The sequence below is a fragment of the Typopeltis vanoorti genome, chromosome 11, assembly GCF_054136105.1.
Source record: "Typopeltis vanoorti isolate ZY-2024b chromosome 11, IOZ_Tvanoo_1.0, whole genome shotgun sequence".
NCBI lineage: Eukaryota > Metazoa > Arthropoda > Arachnida > Uropygi > Thelyphonidae > Typopeltis > Typopeltis vanoorti.
This window is the reverse complement of record NC_143559.1, coordinates 19,275,165-19,299,452: the sequence shown is the minus strand read 5'-3', so window position 1 is coordinate 19,299,452 and position 24,288 is coordinate 19,275,165. Positions and strand designations below refer to the sequence as shown.

The window sequence follows — 24,288 nt, the reverse complement described above, 5'->3', positions numbered from 1 at the left end:
ACAGAAAAAATAGTGGAAAAGTTATTAGAGGGAAAATTGAATGCTGGCCATGCAGTGTTCATAGACAATTTTTATAACAGCTATGGTTTAGCTGCCAAACTATTGGAGCAAAATACATATTGCACCGGCACATTGAACAAGAAACGTAAAGATAACCCAAACAGCATAATTACAAAAAAACTAAAAAAAGGCGAAAATGCATTACAGTGTCGTAACGGTGTCCATATAGGGAAATGGAAGGACAAAAGGGAGATAAATTACATATCTACTGAATTTCCTGACGAAATGCAAGAAGTGACCACCAGACGCGGCACTGTGGCAATGAAACCTGCAGCCATCATAAATTACAACAAAAACATGTCCGGCGTTGATCTACAAGATCGAATGCTCAGTTACTACCCATGCGAAAGGAAGACTTTACGTTGATATATGAAAATTTTTATACATACTTTGATGATGAGTCTGATAAATGCCCGGGTACTTTATAACACATATTCTAATCAGAAGAGCATGACGCTTTATGATTTCAGGGAAAAAATTATTGAATCCTATTTGCCAGAAATAACATCTGACCCACAAACAACACAGAAGACACGTGGAGACCGAGACCAACACAAGCTAACTAAAATTAAAAAAGCCAAACTGCGATGTCTCAGCACCGGCAAAACAGTAAATGCAAGGTCAGAAAGGATTGCAGAAATTGTTATAAAAATAAAAAAAGGGTAAACACCACCACTGAATGTAAAAAATGTCCAGGTTCTCCCTCATTATGTTTTGACTGTTTTTTTGAATTGCATGATTGCACTGCTAAATAATTTTATATTTTGTACCTACCCCTTTTTTATTTTTTGAATATGTAAGTGATTTACAATTTAGAGTAAGTTCAGTAGTTATATAAGTTTTTTAGTGATATTATAATATGTGCAATTACAAAACCAATTAGTCCAACGAAACCAAAACTAGTAAGTTCCCTATAAATGTTGATTTTTGATAATTATTTTTTTTTATTTGTACGTTATTTTTAAAAACTCTATGTGATTATAAAAGGCTGATAATTAAAGTTATAATTATTATATTTAAATGTTTTTTATTTGTAAAATATATAACTTATTTGACCGAATTACATATCACGCGATATCACGTAATAGATATTTAGAGTACATAAATCCTATGTACATAATAATAAAAGCATATAAATAATATATTAACTTATTTTGAGCACAATAAAAACTAAATAAAAAAATTAAAAAAATTTGGCCACCACACGAAATTCCAATTTTCAGCTTGGCAATGAACGTGTTAAAGCAGGATTTTCCAAACTGTGAGCCATGTCTCATTAGTGGATAGTGAACAGAAAATATTAGTGCAGATCAAAAGACTGCATAGCTTCAACACATTCATACTGGACAGTATCATATTCCATACTTCACTTCAATTGTGACCTTGCTTGATGGTAATATCATGTCCCTTCTGTGTTGAGCAGGCACATTTTTTTACAGTTTTAAACATATACAACATGAGAGTTTGAATATTTTTGATTAAATTTTATTTAGAAAATATTAATTTTAATTAATATTGGTAAACTGTCTTAATGATTTAGAAAATCTCAAATGCAATTCTGATTTAAACTTTTATATATATATATATGCATGTATTATATCTGCATAAATCAATTAGTCTCTGTAATTACTGAACTATGAACAGATGCGACCATGTATTTTGTGAAACTGAAATTTTGAAATATGTTGTTAGGACAATGTATTTAGTTAGATACTGTGTTTGGCATTACAATAAAAGTTTGTTTTGCTTGCCTGTGTGAAGTATACTGTCCGTGGAGGGGAAGAGAAAGGAAGTTGCTTTTCATTATGCAGGGGTCGTTTGCATTCAAGTTGTCTCTAATTTACATTGATTATCACTGCATTTAGCACATAGATGACAGATGACTCTAATTGTTTACACCTTGCATTTAGTGATACAAAAAAGGGACATGTTTTTCTTGCATTCGCAGTATGGTGTCAGTTGGAGAGGAAATGTTTATAGCTATACCAGGACATTTTCATTTCAGTCTTCTAAAAAAATAGTTGGAGATGTCAGATTGATGTTGCAAAGTGTAAGGTTTTAAAATTTGGAGAGCAAAAATAGGATGCAGAGTATAGGATTTGGTGGGGATATTTTAAAGGAGGTGGAGGAGATGAAAGATCTAAGGGTGATGGTGGATAGGGACTTGAAATTTCATGGACATTTTGCTAAAATTGTGAGGATAACACAGCAGATTATGGAAATGTTGCAGAGAACACTGGTGTATAGAAGTACGGATGTTTTGATTCCATTGTACAAGGAATTGATCAAGCACTGAATATGGATTACTGTGCACAGATTTGGTCACCACGTTTTCGAAAGGACAATAGGGATTGTTAGAAAGGATTCAAAGATGACTAAGTTGGTTTCTGATCTCTGGAATGTGGAATATGAGAACAGATGGAGAGAAAGCAAATTACAGAGCCTAGTGGACAGAAGGAAGAGGGAAAATATGATCGAGACATATAAGTTGGTAAGGGGTAATTACCAGATTAACATGGATGAGATTTTTCATAGACTATATGGAGACAGGGGGAGAACAAGAGGCCATCCCTGGAAGCTGTATAAGGTGGGTACGGAAAAGAGGTGAGGAGTAGATTTTCTGCATGGAGAGTGGTGAGTGATTGGAATTCACTGTCTGAGAATGTGGCGAGTGCAGGGATGGTGAATGCATTTAAGTCAATATATAATCAGGAGTAGATTAAGCTGGCCTAAAAATTACTAAATTTGGAAACGTCGGCATTACTCTTGCAGCCTGGTATACTTGTGTGCGAGTATCGAATTTGCCTTCTTTTAAAAAAGGTAGAAACTTCCAATTCATCATCAAAATTCGTAATACCTATATCATTCTTATATATCTCTTAATTTTTCCAAATAGCTTGGGACCACTGGAAGCCGCCAGGTCTAACACTGCTTGATCTGCCTCTGGGTATGATGAGCTGTGCATGTGAGAGTGGGACCTTCCACAATGAGCCTCTTGACTCCATGGAGGTCTGTTGTTGATGGTGATGATGATAATAATAAGAATAATAATAATAATGGAAAATATTATAGATCTATTCCTATTTTACAGCCAAATGTGGAAAAACTTAAAAGTTTCAAAAATTTTTTAACAGTGAGTTTACGAGAAAGTTATGATTTCATAAGATGTGGTAATTTTTTTTCCATTTAGCTATAAAATATGGATGGATCCATAATATCCTTCTTTTAATATCTTATTCTGCAGCTTCTCCCACTTAAGTGGGGTCACTGTTTGTAATGAGTCTCCTCCACACCTTCCTGTCTTGGGCTGTCACCACATCCAAGTTCTTCATCTTCAAGTCCTCTTCTACCAGCTCCCTCCATCTCTTCTTTGGCCGCCCATGCTTCCGCCTTCCTTGCACATCCATGTGCATGACCCTTCCTCCCACATATTCGTCCTCTCTCCTCATCACATGACCAAACCATCTCAACCTTGCCTCCTGTATTTTTGCTCCTATGTTCATAACTTTCACCGTTCCCCTGACACAGTCATTTCTCAGACAATCCTTTCTGGTCACACCACACATTCACCTAAGCATTCTCATCTCTGCTACTTCCATCCTGCTGATGTTATTTTCCCTCAGGGCCACAGTTTCTATAGCATATGTCATAGCTGGCCTCACTACTGTCCTATACATTTTGCCTTTCAGATTGATCGGCACCCTCTTATCGCATAACACTCCAGCCATCTCCATCCAGTTCCTCCAACCCGCTTGTATCCTGCATCCCACTTCCTTCTCAGCTTCTCCATCTTATTCCACTGTTGAACCTAAGTATCTAAAGTCTCTCACCTTCCTGATGACATTTCCTTCCAGCTCCAGATCTGTCTCCTGGCCGCCGCCCACTGCGCAACACATATACTCTGTCTTACTTCTGCTCAGTCTCATACCGCTCTCCTCCAGTACTTTTCTCCATCTTTCCAGTTTAGTTCCCGCTTCTTCTCTTGAATCTACACACAGCAAGATGTCATCTGCATACAACATTGTCCAAGGCGCATCTTCTCTCACCTCCTTTGTTACCACCTCCATCACAATATTAAACAGAAACGGACTTAATGCTGACCCTTGATGCAAGCCAACTGTTACCTGAAAACTTTCTGTCTGTCCCAAACAGGTCCGAACACTTGTCTTCACATTTCTGTACATTTCCCGCACCAACCTGACATATTTCTCCGGCACCTTCTTCTCCCTCAGACACCTCCAGACTTCTTGCCTTGGCACTCTATCGTATGCTTTCTCCAGATCAATAAATACCAGATGTAGCTCCCTTTGTTTCCCTCGATATTTTTCCATCTGTCGTAACCCAAAGATAGCATCTGTTGTTGATCTACTAGGCATGAAGCCAAATTTTTCCTTTGCAATCTCCACCTCCTTCCTCAATCTACCATCAAGAACCCTTTCTAGGATCTTCATTGTGTGGGACATCAACTTTATTCCTCTGTAATTTTTAGTCTTGTGCATCCCCTTTACCCTTGTAGATGGGAACAAGAGCACTCTCCCTCCATTCCTCGGGTATATTTTCCTGTTGGCAAACTTTCATGAATAGGTCCCACAGGTCAATTCCCTCTTCCCCCAGTGCCTTCCATGCCTCCACTGGAATTCTGTGGAGGCATGGAAGGCATGATCCATAATATCCTTCTTTTAATATCTTACTAATGCTAAATTGAAGCCTGTTGGCTCTACATTTGATATTTGGCAGTTTTATTATATTTACGGTAAGCAAAAATTTTATTTTTGCTTTTTATCAAAGAAGAGAGTAAATGTCTTCAATTCAGCAATATTCATTCTGGGATCTGGAATGTTAAATCGGATATTCCATTTCGTTTTGGGATATTAATGATCCATGCTTATTTCATAAATAAATCAATATATATATATATATATATATATATTTTTTTTTTTTTTTTTTTTTTGAAATAGATTAAATGACTACAAGCTGAGAGATAAAAATAGAAAGACTATTTCAATTAAGTAAACTGCACAACTAGTTTTGTCTTCTTAAAATACTTCTTCGGGTGCATAACATGAGGGAACTACCAAAAAAAATTGTGAGAGAAAAAAATCTATACATTAAAGCGTTAACTTATGTTTGAAACTGTTCTGTGTATCTCTTCATTGTTGGGCATGCACATGTATTCAAGGTCTTGTGAATGCCACAGTTGGATGGCAGCACAATGACAGTCTGAGAGATTATAGCTGAGGTGTAGTGGAGTGAGGACAATTTCTTTAAATTCTACAATTCTTCTTTCCAGTTAATCATAGCATATATAAAGATATTTTCCACTTTGTCCCATATGACTGGATGAATGATAGTTTTTGTCGTTAGCATCAGCAGAATTCAGGAAATTGTTTGACTAAACACTTGCTCTGGTTCTGTCATATGCGACATCTCTTTTATGTTCCTCTAGACGTAATTCGATGGATTTTTCCATCTGGCCAAAATAAGTCAGAACCAGAGAAAGCATTCTGTCAAACCATGTCCTGCATTCTTCTGATGCTAACAATGAAAACTCTATCATTCATCCAGTCATATGGAACAAATCGGAAAAATCTTTCGATGGTACGATGAACTGGATAGAAGAAGAAGAATTGCAGAATCTAAAGAAATCGTCCTCAATCCAGTACATCTTAACACTAACTGAAGAAATCTTCTACACAACTAGTTTCATCTTGTAAGAAGATTGCTTCAGTTAAGATTTCTATTATTAAGATTTCTTGATTAAAATAGTGTTTCTATTTTTTATCTCTTGGCTTATAGTCATTTAATTTATTTCAAAAAATATGTCTCTCAGCTAAGTAAATCAGTTATATCATATATATATATATCATCATGCATATCAAGGATTTAGGCCTAGCATGGCCTGTTCCGGCCTTAGAAGTCATTGTTGAATCGTTTAAGAGGACGTCCTGGTTTTCTTTTTCCTAATGGCTTGTATTGATTAATTATATATATATAATTAATCAAATCAATTAATAATTAATTATATATATAGAAACATGGAAAGATTTTTAGGTAGTGCAAGCTCAGGCAATTCTACTGCCAATGATTATATTCTGATATATATCGGCTATGAAATATGGATTGATCTGTTTCTGCTAGCCTAGTGGCTGTGCACTTAACAACCATATGCCTGAGGAAGGAGTGTCCTAGGTTCGATTCCCATCAGTGATGTGAGGAGCTGAAGGATCTTCCTCAGCCACAGCCAAGTTAGTCGGTCTTGGGTGTGGACAGTAGGGTTTTTTCCCCAGTTTATCCTGGGGTTTTTCATCCAGCAAAGCAGGCAAACCGGCCTTGAGAACTCAACACTACGGACAGAGGATACACCGGGGTGTAGGGCTGACCACCTTATCCTGTGAATGGTTTGAGGTCCGATGATTAAAAAACTCAACACTGCAAGGTAAAAAGAGGGAAAAAGGAAGATGAGAAGAAGATTCTCATCTTCTTATCAGGATTCTTCTTCAGGATAGTATATATATTTCAGGATAGTATACAAACTTTTGTTGGTGAGATTATTATTATTATTGTTATTATTATTATGATATGGAATCAGAAGATTCATCATTCTTCAGTTTCCTTTCAACATTGTAGTTATCTGATTTAACCACCATATTATTATCAGTAATAACAATAAAATTTACTTTTCACTTATCTCTACTTAACTAATTTTTTCCTCACATATTTACAAGGATAGAAAGAAAACTGATTACAATCAGTAATTTCTCTACTACCTATATAAATAACCATCCAATAAATTTCACTGTTCTCATATAAGAAAATAATAATTGGTTTATAACTAAATTAAATTTAGATATAAAATTTAACTTACTCATAAGTTTATTCATACATAATTTAGATATTTAAATTTGACATTGTCAGCATCCAGGAATGCATTAGCAGAGTTAATCTTAGGTGGTAAAGTGCCTTAGAAGATAGAAATATAAGATCTGATAATGTTGGAGTCTTGCCAGGTAACAGACTGATCTGGAGGAAAATTGTAATTGCTCATGTAGTACTATCATATCCTGTACACCTCTTGAGGGTATATGTCAGGAATTCGATGATGATGATATTTAAGTAAATTTAGATAACTCAGATAAATCTACTAATATTACTGACTGTGTTCCCTACCTGTTTCTAGTGATACATCTCTACAGCATTTGCTAGCGAGTAATGCAGCTTCTTTATTTATTCTGTACACCTTTCAAAGAAAATATAAAATGTTATCATCCTGAAATACAAAACATGGCACAACTATTAATTCATCTTCCTATTACTGTAGTTATATTATGTATAGGCACCTCCACAGATTCAGATACTCTGAGATAAGGTCCATGGCAGGTCATGCAATACCTAAATAGACACTGATTGACCTCTCCTTAAAAACGTTCACTGAAGATGCACCCACAATGCCCAATGGCAGCATATTCCATTCACTCACCACATGCAATGAGAGGAACCTAGACCTCTAATGCTTCCTTGCCACACCATTACTCAACCTCCAAGGATGACCTGGAAGCTGAGTAAGATTGTGGTTCTCTTATCTACCTGCTATATGCTGCAATTATATCATGTAAGATTTCCCCTATCACACTGTAAGTTTCTATTATATTTTCACTCCTATTCCTCAAACTATGAAGATCACATTCTTTAATCTGTCTTCATAAGCAAAATTCCAGAGGCCATATATCATTGGTTATCTTCCACAAGATCTTTTCAACTATCCCTCATTTCCTTGGAAGTTGGGTGACCATATACGTGAGCATAGTAGTTCAGATGTGATCTTTTCACATCCCTGTAAACCACGCGCCATTCTATATGCTACTTAAAAATTACACATTTAAGCCACACCCCTTTCACTTTGGTATCAAATTGCTAGCCTCAAATAGGGTTACTGTTAATAATTTATAAGTTTTGTGCAACTTATAAATATAGAATGTAATAAAAAATGTGAGGTTATAGACTTGAGTGTTGCCGAGTTATCGTATTTTTTAAAGAATTTATAGGGTAATGTATAGGTGGAACTTCTTTAATTAATAAATTTTAATTTCATCTTAAAAATCTAGTGTGTGTGCATATTTTTTGCTTTGTACGCTAGTTGTAAAACGTGTGCGCGCGCACAGCTTAGAAGAAACATTGTGTCCATGTCCCAAGTCTATTTTCATATCCTCTAAGTTTGAATATAGCACAAAGGATTAGCAGGAACCAATCATAAAGAACACAACAACAATAACATGATCAATATAAACAGTAATTGGGAGAACCAGAAGATCATGAAATTATAAAAATGAAAATGCAGAATTAATATTTAAATTTGGAATGTGGTGTTCTTGTAAAAATTATTATCGCTTACCTGAAATCTTCATAATAAACTAAACATGTGCAGTCAGCAGAAATCTTCAGCAGTCAGTAGACTTGACAACTGGTCATCTCTAATAACAAAGAGAGAGAGAGAATACAAGTGATGAACATTTGTCTGCATTAGTCAGTTTAAGGGCAAAGTGATTGCCCTTAACATTGGCTTCTTAATTGGAGAGAGACTCAATGCTGGGAAGCTGCCATAAAAACTTTAAACTTGGCCTAGTTTATGCCCAAGTTCCTTTAAAGTTTAAGAAACTAGGGCATAATATATGGACATTTCTTTAATTAAAAGTTTAATAAAAAAAGTTACGAAGTCTGTGTGTGCAAAGTCTAGTACTATTTATTACATAGTACTAGACTTTGCAAAGGCATTTGACAGAATACTGCATGGAAAATTATAAGAAAAGTTATTTTGTATATTGATGATATGAAGAATGATTTAAAGGGAAGGATATTCAGTTGTTTGCAAATAATGCAAAACTGGAAAGGGCAACTTGATAATGGTGATGTACATATCCTACATGATGATTTAAATAAATTAGTATTTGGGGCAAAGAATAATGGTTGTCAATTTAATGTTGCAAAATGGAAGGTTGTGCACTTCAGACTGAATAGATTACATAATGTGTATCACACTGGTGGTAGTGAATTTGTAGGAAATTGATGCAAGGGAGGGGTGGGGGTCAGTAATGATGGACAGAGAGATGGAGTTCAGAGGGCATGTTATAAAGTTACCAAAATAGCTCAAAGGGATATTATCCCCAGGAATGTATATTCTGGATGTGCTGCACATCCAAAAAATTCACGATGAAATAATTTTTGAGCAGTTATTTATTTGAAATAAATAGTCATGAACTATTTATTACAAATATAAAGATATTCGCAGTATGACTGTAAATCAGATAAGACAAGAGTTTGCCATTGAAGCATGCCTTGACTAGTCATATATGAAGAAAGAGAAATGTGATTCCCTATGCAGAGCCTATGACAAGGCACTTGCATTCATATTTAATGGCTGAAAGTGAGTGGAGACTAAACAACACACTAGCTGTTGATTTACATTGACTGAAATTTGTGCAGGTAATTATAGGCTTGTGGGCTGTCAATAACACAATTAGCATAGTTATACTCAGTAAATTACCTGCAACTGAGAAGGAAAGTGTAGTTAGTCATTCTTTGTGGATTCCTGTTAGATAATTGTGTATTTTTTTTTAAATTGACATTTATTTTTATACTTCTCATATGGGAAACAGTTGAATCTTCAACTGTTTCCCATATGAGACTTAAGGGTCAAAGCCAAATAACTGGGAGGAGTCCTCCACATCACCTTTCAGGAATGCGGAGAACCGACTGAGGGCTTCTGACCACGTGAAGGTGAGGATTGGACATTAGGTCAGAAGCCCCTAGTCTGTTCTCCGCATTCTCATCCGAATACTCAGATGGCATGAAAATTGCCAGCTCATCCCTGTTAGTAGATGTCTACTTGGTACTGAACAAACAAGGATGAGCTGGCAATTTTAATGCCAGCTGAGTATTCGCCTGGTTAAACAAGCTCCCCCCCCTGCTGTTTTCATCAGGGAATCAGGGCAAACAGCGAAAAGTAATCTACTGAAACAGGCTCCAACTCAACATCTAGTAGAAGAAGAAGAATAAACCCAACATCAGAAGAACTGAAGATAGGAACCATCGCTAATAAGGAGTATTAATGGAAAGGAAATCAAACTTGCAGAAGTGGAAAAGTACCACGCATTACTAAGACAAAAATGACAAAAACAGATGAGATATTACTAAATAATAAGTATAAGATATTATTTTCAGGCAATAAGGATCAAGGAAAGGAATTAGTAGTAATAGTATTGAATAGCAAACATGAAGATAAACTTTTTGATTGGAAAGCAGTTTCAAGTAGAGTTATGTGAGCAAACTTCAAAATGGGGACATTTTGAAGTTTTAAATTTTCTGTGGGACCATTGGCACAAATAAGTTTCTTCCAAAAAAGAAGTGGAGGAACTTTTTAAGTCATTAAAACAGGCAGCTAACATTAAGAAAATGGAAAAAGTGGTCCTTGTTGGAGATCTGAACAGCAGAGTAGGAAATGAATTCCACCAACATTTAGGGAAAAGGGAAAAGCTAATAATAATGGTATTTACTGGACTTCTGCTCGGTACATGGACTAGTCATTACTAACATATTTCAACATAAAGATGTGCACAAGTTCACATGGAGAGAAGACACAAGAAATAAGAAAAACCTCATTGACTACCATTGTGGATAGTGATATCTTCATGCTCGTTCAGGATACGAGTGTACAGAGGATTTGAAATTGGAAGTAGCCATTACTTAGTACTAAGTAGAATAAACATGGATATCACATTGAAAAGAATAGTATGTAAGAAGGTTTTAAAAAGAATTAAATTTGAGAAGCTTTTACATGTAAACTATAGACTTGACTATAAATCATTATTAAAGAAAAAATGAAACAAATTGAAAACAAAAACCAAATCTTGGAGTCTTGGTGGCAATCTTGGAGTCTTGGTGGCACCATATACCTCCCTAGTTGATTCAGCTAGGGAGGTATATGGTGAACTTGTTTACAAGGATAGAAAAATAAGACACATTGTGGACACAAGAAATTAAAGAAGCAGTCCTAAAAAAGAAGAAAGCATAATAAAAGTCCCTAGCAATAAGTTGGCAGATGCCCTAAAAGAATACAGAGAAAAATGTAACAGCTAAGTTGTATGTAAAAGTGGCTAAAGAAAAGTCATGGGAAAACTTTGGTAAGAATATTGAAAATAAATATCAGGAAGGTGGCAAAATGTTCTGGAGACTATTGAAGACTAAGAAATGGAGGAAAAAGTACTGTAAAAGGAATCAAAGATGATAAAGGTGACATGAAAACTGAATATAAGGATATCCTAGATGTCTGGAGTAATTACTTTGAAAGACTGTTAAATGAACCAATCAGTGACAGAACCATACTAGAAAATTTCAAGAGGAGTACATATTAATACTTGAGGTAGAAAAAAAACATCAAAAACTTGAAATGTGGAAAGGCAGCTAGAGTAGATGATATTCAACAATAAATGCTTAAGTATGGAGGTATAAATGTATTGCAGTGGTTAAACTGCATAATTCAAGAAGGCCTGTCAGAAGGTTGAATTCCCAATGATTGAAGTAGAGTTCTCATAGTACCCATCTATAAAAAAAAAGGAATAAAACAATGTGAGAATTACAGAGGAATTTCTGTACTAAGTGTGCCAGGAAAGATTTATGCAAGCATGCTTGAAAAGAGGTTGAGAAAGATTGCAGAAGAGAAACTTGGAGAAGAACAACCATGGTTCAGGCCAAAGAAAGGCTGTCAAGATCAGATTTTCACTTTAAGACAAATAGATAGTTTAGAAGTTGTGGGACCATGACAAGGATCTGTACTTAGGTTTTGTAGATCTGAAAAAGGCATATGACAAGGTGCCCAAAGAAAAGCTTTTCAAAACATTACAATTGACCACAAGAAGATAGTTTAACGTAAAATCAAGGGTAAGACAAGGATACAAATTACCTCCACTGTTATTCATCATCTATATGAATCACATTATGAAAGAAAGTGGCATCAAGCCTAATAATAGAATTGGAGATGTCAAACTTAGCTCTTTGCTTTATGCAGATGATGCTGTACTCCTAAACACATCCAGTGCAAGTCTCCAGGATTCACTAACTAAATTGAATAATAGCTGAATAAATTTGGCATGAAAATCAGCCATAAAAAGATCGAAACTATGAAAATACGGACGAGCATAGAAAACTTCAGCTGCATTCTGAATGAAGATCCTACAGAACAAGTAAAATATTTCAACTATTTAAGCACAGTTTTTAGTGAAAATAGCAGGTTAAATCTGGAAATAGACAACAGAATAACCAAAGCTGGTATGGTGGGTAGCAAGTTGAATAAATTTATATGGAATAAGAGAGAAATTAGCCAAAACACCAAACTAGCAGTATACAAGAAAGTGTTTATACCAGTTTTAAGTTATAGATCTGAGAGCTGGATTAGAAATAAAGAACTTGATCAAAGACTAGAGACCAAAGATATGAGGGTTCTGAGAAAAATCAGGGGAGTGAATCAATGGCAGAATCATATTAAAAATGAAGATATTAGAAAGGAACTTCCCTTAATGCATAGCATTATACATGTCTGCAAGGAGATGTGTTTTGCATTATGGGAGATACTGAGACAAGGAATGATGAGAGCTTGGTCCACCTTTACTACGAGTTGCCTCAGTCCTGAAGATACTTTAGGCACAAACTTTGTTTGCCTACACTTGGGTAAAGGATTAAACTAAATTTATTACAGAATCAACAAAGCCAGTATGATATGAAGTCAAATGAATAAATTTATATGGAATAAGAGAGAAATTAGTCAAAAACTAAATTAGCTGTATACAAGACAGTGTTCAAACTAATTTTAACTTATGGATTTGAGAGCCGGGTTAGAAGTAAAACACTTGACCAAAGACTGGAGACTGCATACATGAGAGTCCTGAGAAAGATTAGGAGCATGAACAGATGGCATCAGTGGCAATATCATATTAAAAATGAGGATATTAGGAAAGAACATGCCATTGTTAGCATCCAGGAATGTGTTAGCAGAGCTAATCTCAGGTGGTATGGTCACTTGAACAGAATGGGCAAAGAAAGATTAGCAAAACAAGTGTTCTCTGCTAGATTGGCAGTAAAACGACCCAGAGGAAGACCAAGATATAGGTGGATTGATACGGCACAAAGTGCCTTAGATGATAGAAATATAAGATCTGATAATGTTGGAGTCTTGACAGGTAACAGATTGATTTGGAGGAAAATTGTAGATAGGAAGTTAGTAATGATGTAAATTTTTCATGTAGTACTATCATATCCTGTACACTCATTCAGGGAACATGTAAGGAATATGATGATGTAATTTGATAGTAAACAGCTTCACTGCTTATGTATTGACTAAAGAGTATAATTTGCAAGTCTTCAAATTCAATGTTAACAGGGCTTCATTTTGTCCACATCATTACTAACTCCCTATTATGTCCATAATAGGAAGTTAGTAATGATGTAAATTTTTCATGTAGTACTATCATATCCTGTACACCCCTTCAGGGTACATGTAAGGAATATGATGTAATTTGATAGTAAACAGCTTCACTGCTTATGTATTGACTAAAAAAGTATAATTTGTAAGTCTTCAAATTCAATGTTAACGGGGTTTTATTTTGTCCACAACTTCTGATTTTTCACGATACTACTACACTATAGCTTGAAACTTTAGAAGCAATTAATAATTAATTAAAATAAATTAAAAATATAAAGTATTCATTAATTATTTTATTTACCAAATGATAGAACTTTTCAGTTAGAAATCAATCACTACATTCCTGCACCATTTCATTTTCAATGCAAAAACTGAGAAATTACAATGGCAGAACTATGAAACAAAGAGTAGTAAAATAAATTTAGTTTAATCCTTTATCCAAGTGTGAGCAAACAAAGTTTGCACCTGAAAGTATCTTCAGGACTGGGGTAAGGTGGTACAACACCAGGGCAACTTGTTGCAAAGGTAGAGCAAGCTACCAACACTCCTATCTCAGTATCTCCCATAATGCAAAACACATCTCCTTGCAGATATGTCTAATGTTATGCATTAAGGGAAGGACCACAACCCAGACTAGTTTCGACCTTTATTGAGGTCTCTTCAGTGGGAGTTTTGCAGTTTTCTGAGATAGGAGTGTTGGTAGCTTGCTCTACCTTTGCAACAAGTTGCCCTGGTGTTGTACCACCTTACCCCAGTCCTGAAGATACTTTCAGGTGCAAACTTTGTTTGCTCACACTTGGATAAAGGATTAAACTAAATTTATTATACTCTAACCAAGTGAAAAATAAACTTTCAACATCTTTCTCTAAATCCAGAGTAATTTATTAAAAAAGGGTGGCACACCATTTGGCAACTCCTATAGGTAGAGATGACCTGCTAATGCTTCTGCCTGGTATCTCCACTTGGGCCTGGCTCCCACTGAAGAGACCTCAATAAAGGTCGAAACTAGTCTGGGTTGTGGCCCTTCCCTTAATACATAACATTAGACATATCTGCAAGGAGATGTGTTTTGCATTATGGGAGATACTGAGATAGGAGTGTTGGTAGCTTGCTCTACCTTTGCAACAAGTTGCCCTGGTGTTGTACCACCTTACCCCAGTCCTGAAGATACTTTCACTCACACTTGGATAAAGGATTAAACTAAATTTATTATACTCTAACCAAGTGAAAAATAAACTTTCAACAAAGAGTAGTAAAAGTCAGTCTAATTAATATGGGCACTTCATCAGCTATTTAATGATATAGCAGCATACATATATAGACAAGTAGAACTTCCCACTTCTACCCGGTATGCTTTCAGAAGTTAAAAAAATAACATATTAGTTGTCTGCACAACCTCGCAGTGTCCTATGTAACTGTTCTAAGCTTCACACTATGGATTCATTATCAGCAAATTCATGACATACACTCTCACGGAGTGTACAGGATACCCATAAGTATTACATGATTGTAAATTACTAACTTCTATTAACAATTTTCCTCTAAATTAGTCTGTTACTTGTCAGGACTCCAATATTATCAGATCTTATAATTAGGCCTTCTACCATACTTCTAAATGAATAACAATCCATTTGAATCTTATTCATTCTATGGATCTTTTTCCTGAAGTCCCTGCATCAAAAACTTGTTTTGCAAATATCTTTTTTCCCATTCAGTTGAAATGACCACATCATCTGACATCGGCTTTGTTTATGCACTCTTAAATGCTAACAATTTCTAATGCCTTCACTGTTTCATATTATTCAGACAATAATGCCATCTGTTTAATCCACTAATTTTGCTCAGACTTGGCATATCTGTGCTCTCTAGTCTTTGATCAACTGTTCTATTCCTAATCCAACTGTCAGATCCATAAGTTAAAATTGATTTGAAAATTCATATATTGTCTGGTATATCACTAGTTAAGTATTCTGTCTAATTTCTCTTATTTCATAAAAAGTTATTCAAACTGGCTCCATGCCAGTATTGCCTATTATATTCTCTATTTTCATATTTAACCAGCAATCTTTACTAAAGATTGTGCTTAATTAGCTGAAATGTTTTACTGGTTGAATGGGTAAAACACTTAGACAGCAAGTAACGATTTGGATTTGCACTGCACATCTACACAGTTGATAATCATCGTGATCAAATTCTTGATATGTATCCTCAGGGATGTACAGGATAGTTATGGTAGTACTACATGAAAAAGTTATATTATTACTAACTTCCAATCAACAATTTTCTTCCAAAGTAATCAGCTATCTGTCAAGACGCCAACATTATCAGATATTATATTTCTGTCTTTTAAGCACATATTTACTGTATCAATCTATCTACATCTTGGTCTTCCTCTGGATCTTTTTCCTGCCAACCTGGCAAAGAACACTTGTTTTGCTAATCTTTCCTCTCCCATTCTGTTTAAGTGAATACCATCTGAGATTATCTCTACTAACACATTCCTGAATGTTAACAATCACAAGTTCTTTCCTAATATCATCATTTTTAATGATATAAGTGCTGTTCACTCCCCACTAGTCTTTCTCAGAACTCTCACATCAGAGGTCCCCAGTCTTTGATTAAGTGTTATATATTTTTCTCAGATGCATAAGTTAAAATTGGTTACATAAGTAACAACACTATATTATATACAGCTAATTTAGCATTTTGACTAATTGCTTACTATTTCCATATAAATATACTTCCTACCATAACAGCTTTACTAAATTCTGTTGCATATTTTTATATTTAATTTACCATCTTCACTAAAATAGCCTAAAAAACATTTCACCTAAATAGCTATAATAAATTGAGTTTAATCCTTTATCCAAGTGTGAGCAAACAAAGTTTGCACCTGAAAATATCTTCAGGACTGGGGTAAGGTAGTACAACACCGGAAAACTCCTAGCAAAGGTGGACCAAGCTAACATCACTCCTATCTCAGTATCTCCCATAATGCAAAACACATCTCCTTGCAGATATGTATAATGTTATGCATTAAGGGAAGGGCCACTACCCAGACTAGTTTCGACCTTTATTGAAGTCTCTTCAGTGGGAGCCAGGCTCAGAGTGGAAATACCAGGCAGAAGCAATGGGAGGTCATCTTTACGTATAGGAGTTGCCAAAAGGTGTGCCACCTTTTTATTAAATTACTCTGGATTTAGAGAAAGATGTTGAAAAATTATTTAGAGAAAGATCACTCCTTTTATTAATGAAGAACCATACAAAACTGATCCTTATTCTCACATTTTAATTCCTTCATATTCTGCTTTCTTGCCACTTGCATCTCCCTCTCTTCTTTCACCTCACTGTCAGATCATCTGCCAGGCATTTATCCAACCACTCAATCTCTAGTTTTCCATATAATTTGTTCTCTGGAGAACTCCATGTAAGTGTACTATCTTTTCCATTACCATCTTATCATTCTCTTTATTTTCCACTGTTTCATTCTGGCAGTCACTCATACTGATTGTAACATCAACCTCGTCAATTGCATTTTCACACATTTCTTCTTTCAGCCCACTGCTATCATTCTTCTTACACTCAAACACATATATAATTTCCATGCTAGGAATCAAACTCTGGGAGAAAGCCATGTATCCTAGCCACTAGACCACATTGGAACCAACTGGCTCCATGTATTTTTAGGCAGTTGTCTAAAAATCTTCAATACAGATTACTATGGGAGATTTTAACTACAACAATATAAATTGGGAAAAGAAATAGCATTTTTTGAAATCTTGAAGGATAAATATCTTATGCAGCATGTGGCAGAGAGAACACAAGGTTAAAGAGTTTTGGATTTAGTTCTAGGATCAAAAGATTTGACTGTATCTGCATTGTCATTCTTACCCCCCATCATTTGGAGGATGAATAAATAGATATGTAAAAGTATCAAGGAGAAAGGGATTTATGCAGAATTATAAGGCAGGTAATTATAATAATCTTAAAATTCAGCTTGGGTGTCAGTTCCATGGACAGAAAAACTGACAGGGAGATATAGCACAGTGGATGGTAACTAATGAAGAAATATTTATTAGCAGCAATGGCAAGTTGTATACCTCAAGTGAAAAAGGTAACATGATTTGATATAAAGCAGATGACTAACAAAATCAAACAGGAAATGCATGTGAAAAAAAGGTTATGGAAAATGAGAACAGCTGCATGAGGAATGCAAGACTTGAAGCAGGAAAGTGACTAGCATAGTATGAAAGACAAAATTGGAATATGAAATGACATTAGCCCTGCAGTCTAAGGAAAATCGTAAGGAATATTTTTGCTATGTGGCCAGTAAGAGGAGAAGACTATGGATGGATGCACTGTTAGAAGAAACATGGGAGTTGAGTGATGCAAAAAACAGAGTGTACTATAATGGTCACTTTATTGGGATATTTCATCCTGGAAAATTAGGTTTTATTATTAAAGGGATGAGGAGGGTTTAGAAGTGCATGAGGAAATTGTGTTTCAAATACTAAGTATTCTGGATGTCAAAGTGGAACTGGATGGAATTTTGCCACTTGTTTTAAAAGAATGTCCTAGAGAAATGATGGCTCCACTGACCTGACTTTTTAGGGAGAGCATTGGTATCCAAAGGAGGGTAAGATAGTACCACTGCATAAGGGTGATGGTAGAATGGAAGTCTCTAACTATAGACTGACTTCTATTTCTTCTGTGAATGTTAAGATTTTGGAGAAATTAGTGAGAACCAACAGCCTGGTTGGTTGAGTGGTTAGAGTATCTGCTCTCCAGCTTAGACACTGTGAGTTCGAATCCCATCTAAGCATGGATTTTTGTGATTGTCTTTCACCTTCATACATTCATTCATACCAGTGGATAAACACTCTCCCAAGATGAAGTGAGTCACCATGAGAGTAGATCCAACCCTCCCACAATGGAAAAGGCCTTTACCACAGCAGTGGGTAAAAGTTACAGACTGTGAAAAAAAAAAAAGTGAGAAATCATATATAAATGGGCAGATGAGTTCTACAAGGTTCAGTATTATGACCATTACTGTTTAGCCTTTATATCAATGACAATGTCAGTGGATTTCAGGAGGATATTCAGCTGTTTGCAGATGATATGAGGCTGGGAAGGATTATTCGAAATAGTGACAATGTGGTGGCCTTTCAGGAAGAGTTGATAAGTTGAACAAACAGGCAAGTGAATGGGAGTATCAGTTTAATGCAACTAAATGTAAGGTCTTGAAATTTGGGATCCACAGGAGACTGCATACTCAGTTGGTGGAACCATGCTAAAAGGAAGTGCAGAAGGCGAGGGATCTTGGGGTGATGTTTGATAGAAATTTGAAGTTCAGGGAACATATCACAATGGTGGTGAAAGTAACCCCAGGGATGCTGATCAGTAGAGATAGAAGAATGACGATTCCATTATATAGAGCCCTGATCAGTCCACAGTAATCCAAAGGGATTTGAAGGGAATAAATTAACTTTGGAGAGGGAGCAAAGCAGATAAAAAAAATTATATCAGGACTGTACAATGTCAGTTAAGAGTACAGACTGAGGTAATGTGAATGCAGAGTTTGGTAGATTGAAAATGAAGAGGCAATATAACTGAGACATTTAGATTGTTAGAAGTAGTTACAAGGTTGACGCTAGGGATATCTTTCATATGGTTAAACAAGAAGGAAGGAGCAAGTACAAGGATTTGGTTTATAGTTTATTTGGCACAAAAACTACAAAGGTCATACTGTGCCATACCAAAGGTTACAACATCAGCATTTACAGAAAACTGCAAACAATATGTCTGTTCGAGAATCTAGTTCCACAAAGCAGCATCTGTAGATAAACAGAACTGCTGCAGAGGGCACAGCAACACACAAGGTCAGAGGTTATTACAGTAGTGCAAAAATAGTTAACAATATAAGTTTATACATAAAATACGAAACACTAAGCCAAGGAATGCAGTATCTACATATATGTAAAATTATAATAGATGCCTTTTATAGCAGTACAAAAATAGGCAAAAAGGGATATTATACAATATGCATGGATGAAAATTAAATTTAGCAATGCAGTATAAACAGAATTTAGCAATACATATAAACAGAATTACTAGAAAGTACACAAATGGGTAAGATGTCCTACAGCACTACATGATTATTCAAAAAATAAAGTAGTAAATAAGATGAATACACAAAATGTATGTTAAGTGATGCAGTATCTACATATAAACAAAATTACTGCAAAGATTTCAGCAGTACATAAATAGATAACTATAGGTTAACATATGTATATACAAAACAAGTCAAGGAAAGTAGTGTCTACATATAGTAAGATTACAACAAACATTATTATACTAATACTTAAAGAGTCAGAAAGGAATTATTATACAGTATTGATTTATAATATATAAGTTCAGCATTTTGGTATTTACATATTAACAAAATTACAGCAGGGTGATACAAATATACAAGATCAAGGCCTATGGTAATACATAATTGGTCAGATTTAACCTAATGAATAATATGTATGTATAAAAGTTAAGTTAAGCAAAAAAAGTATTTACATATAAACAAATTTATGGTCAAATGTGTTTGTACAAATTAATTCTTTCTAAAAAAATTAAAAACATCAATTTGCCCTGAGTCTGCTAGCATTTCCCTGAGTGTATATGGCTTGGTTAGATAGGTGAAAATTTCATTCCTCTCTGGTGTAAATTTTTGACAATCTACCAGAATATGATGAATAGTGAGATGTGTGTTGCATTTTTCACATATGGGAGGGTCATCATCTCTCAGTAAATGAGAATGCATAAGGTGACTGTGACCTATGCACAGCCTAGCAAGAACAACCTCCTTCCTTCTCTATGTACATTGACTAGAGTGCCAGTGTTTAATTTCAGGTTTAATATTATATAATTTGTTTGTTAATGCTTCTTGCCATGTTGACTCCCACTGCACAATTAGCTTTGATCTAATAAGCAGAGGAGAAGGTATGGGCTGAATTAGCAGCTACATGTGCAGCCTCATTTCCTTTAATTCCGGTGTGGCTGGGAATCCAGCAGAACTAAACATCAAAATTAAGGATTTTTTCATTTTGTGAAGCAGGTGCAGCACCTCATAAAGTACTGGATGTGGATTATACATAGGAGAGGAGATAGCCTGTAAAGAGCTCAACGAGTCTTTGGTAGCAGTTTTCTTTTATATGCATAAGTGCAAGCTGAATGGCATGTAACTCTGCTGTATAATTACTGCAGTCTGGTGGGATCTGATTGGAGATAATAATATCAGGAAACACAGCAGCACAGCCAACAGAGGTGTTAGTTCTTGAACCATCAGTATAGATGGGTAAGAAATCAGCATGTGCTGCTCTGTGTGCATTAAATAATTGCAGGTAAATGGATGATGGGGTATAAGATTTCTGTAGCTGACAAAGTGAGAGGTTGCAGGATGGTGTGCAAACCTGCCATGGAGGAATGCTGTTATGTTTAGTGCCTAATGTTGTCAACATTTATACTAATAGCTTGAATAGTTTCTTTAATACGCATGCCAAAAGGATGTATAGCAGTTTGATGTGTGTGATATTGAGCTTCCCAATGCAGAGAGAAGATACATGTAGGGTGATCTGGGAGAGATTTTATTTTTAGGGCGTAATTAAGAGACAACTGTTTTCATCAAAGTGATAGAGCTGGTTCAATTGTATAGAGACTTGGAATGGGTGAGGTGCGAAAGGCACCAGTAGCTATCCGTATACCCTGATGATGGATGGAATCCAACCATCATAGGTTATTCTGTCTTGCAGAATCATAGACTTGGGACTCATAATCCAGTTTGAACGTATAAGTGCACAATAAAGATGGAGCAATGAAGCTTGAACAGCACCCCACTCAGTAGAGGATAGAGTGCGAAGGAGGTTCAACGTTCTTTTGCACTTTTCTCTTAGTTTATGAATGTGTGCTAGAAATGTGAGGTTTCTGTCAAAGATGAGTCCTAAGAACTTGGATTCTGTAGCTACTGGAATAACAGTATGTCCCATTCTTAGTTCAGGATATGGGTGATGAGTGCGTTTTTGACAGAAGTGTACACAGACACTTTTTTCTGTTGAAAATCTAAATCCATTATTAAGAGTCCACAGAGAGAAATGATCAATTGCTTGCTGAAGTTGTCTTTCAATTACCCTCATGTTACGTGAGTGACAGTAAATTGTGAAGTCAATATATAGAGCATTGTTTACAGTGGGAGGAAGCTGTTCAATGATTGAGTTCAAAGGTTACACTTAAGACAGAGCCTTGGGGAACACCTTGTTCTTGATGATATGGTTGAGATAGCGTACTTCCCCCTCTGACTTGGAAAGTTCGCCTGGACAGAAAGTTTTTAATAAATATAGGGAGGTGTCCTTTGAGACCTAGGTTATAGAGGTCTTTTAATATGCCATATCTCCACTGTGTCATAGGCTTTTTCCATGTCAATAAAAACTGAGACAAGATGTTCTCGCTTCAGAAATGCATCTCTTATGCAAGTTTCTAACCGAACTAAATGGTCTAAAGTTGATTGATGTCTATGGAAACCACGTTGTGTGTTGTAGAGAAGACTGTTGCTTTCTAAATACCAGAGAAGTCTGGCATTAACCATTTTCTCTAGTATCTTACAAAGACAGCTGGTCAGAGCAATGGGTCTATAATTATTTGCTTGTGTTGGATCTTTTCCTGGTTTTGGGATAGCAATGACAATTGATTATGCCAAGAATTTGGAAACTCTTCCTCTGAAAGTATTCTATTGTATAGTAAGAGAAGGAGATCCATAGAAGATGATGGTAGATGTTTTATCATTTCACAATGGATGTCATCAGGCCCTACTGCACTAGGGTGAGATAGTAGGAGAGCTCTTTTTTAGTTTCCTCCTTAACAAATGGTTGATTCTATGGTTCAAGAACATTGGTAGAAATATTTAACCTTTGTTTCTCTTGCTGATCTTTCAGAATTAAAAATTCAGGAAGATATGAAGCTGTTGCTGAGATTCTGGCAAAATTTTCTCCCAAAGTGTCTGCAATGGCTTTGGGATCAGCAATAACACTTCCATTATGGTCTAAGGTAGACAAACAATGTGTTCTATATCTGCCTTTCATTTTCCGTATTTTATCTCATACAATTTTTGGACTGGTCATTTTATAATTTATGTAGTAAATTGGATCCATGATTGTTTTTGACTTTTAAGTCTCACATAACGTGCTTTGGCTCGAGCACGCTTCAAAACTATTAAGTCTGATGTGGTGGGATATCTATGAAATATGTCCCATGCTCTGTGTTGCTCTTTTTTTTTTTTGGCTGTCTGACAGTCTGGGTTCCACCAAGGCTTTCGAGATAATGTTTTTGGGATGGAGGCTGTTGCTGCTGGACAATGCATTGTTATATATTTTACCACTTCATTGATAGGTGTTTGACTGATGGCATCAGCATTAAAATTTTGCAAGATGAGAGAAACTGTTCCAGTCAGCTTGGTCATTTTCCATAAAGGTATCCGTGTGGGTGAACATGGTTCTTGTGAAGACATGCAGAGAACAGGAAAGTGATAACTTCCATATATGTTCTCTTCAACGTCCCACACTGTTGTGGAAGAATGGAAGGGGATTGTAAGTTCAATTGCAGAATATGAATGAGTAGTCATATGGAAGAAAGTATCGAGTTTATTATTTAAAAGGGAGAGGTTGTTATTATCAAGAATTCTTTCAATGATTTGACCTAATCTATTAGTGTTGCCACCACCCCATACAATATTGTGACCATTAAAGTCACCCATCAAAAATATGGGTTCAGGTAGTTGTGAGATAAGGTTATCAAGATCAATTTCATTTAACTCGGCATTTGGTGGTAAATAAATTGAACATACTGTAATAAGAAATCCCACAGAGAAGCGAATCGCTACTGCTTCCAGAAAAGTATTAAGTTGGACCTGATGGAAAGGAGTATGACTGCCCATTAGGATAACTACTCCTCCATGAGCAGGACCACCTCCAGTTCTGTTCTTATGTACAACAGTGAAATTCCTAAAGTTCCGGTCCTCATTGGGTCTTAAGTATGTTTCCTGTAGGCAGAAACAGAAAAGTTTGTGTTTCTGCAACACCATCTTGATATCGTCAATATTCTGGGAGATCCCACAACAGTTCCATTGTAAAAATTTTCCTATTGTGTTGATTTTATTGACTTGTCTGGTTTTTGGGAGGTTGAGGGCTTACCTTTGTCAGATTTATATTTATCCACTGTTTTAGGGAAGTATGGATGGCCAGTGTCCATCTCTTCCTCTGGTAGAGTGTTCAAAACATCAAATGTGTTAGGGTCAGCTGGTATGTTTAGTTTGCTTTCAGTGGGTATGAAGGGATCCATTTTTCCTGTGTGAGTGTTTGGTCGTTTATCTTGGAGTGATGTCTCCGCATAATTTTTTTGACAGGTGAGTTTTCATCGAATGGGATCATTTTTGAAGTTGTCTCTGGAGTAAGGCCATAGGTCTTGTGATTAATGTGCTCAACAGAGAAGCACTTGTGATCGTAAAGTTCAGGTATGGTGAAATTATCAAATGGTGGAATAGACATACATGTTTGAATTGCTCTCGGCACTTGTTTAATTCTTACTTTTTCAGCATAAGAGGATCGTAGAACAGGTGTAATGGTTGCCAGCTTTCTTTTTGCATCCTGATATGTTATGTTTTGTTCTGTTTTAATTTTTTGTATCTCTTTTTCATCTTTCCATTTCTGACATGCACGAGAGTA

At 35.7% G+C, this 24,288-nt stretch overlaps 1 protein-coding gene across 3 annotated transcripts in view; it reads right to left on the bottom strand.

Annotated features, from left to right (window-relative positions):
- The window catches only part of LOC150101351 (methionine synthase-like), an 815,136-nt gene that overhangs the window by 706,351 nt on the left and 84,497 nt on the right, over positions 1-24,288 (bottom strand). For all 3 annotated transcript variants that reach the window (XM_090400909.1, XM_090400910.1, XM_090400911.1), the window contains exon 6: positions 7,228-7,297. In XM_090400909.1, coding sequence (XP_090257035.1) covers positions 7,228-7,297 — 70 coding nt within the window. The remainder of the gene's footprint in view (positions 1-7,227; positions 7,298-24,288) is intronic.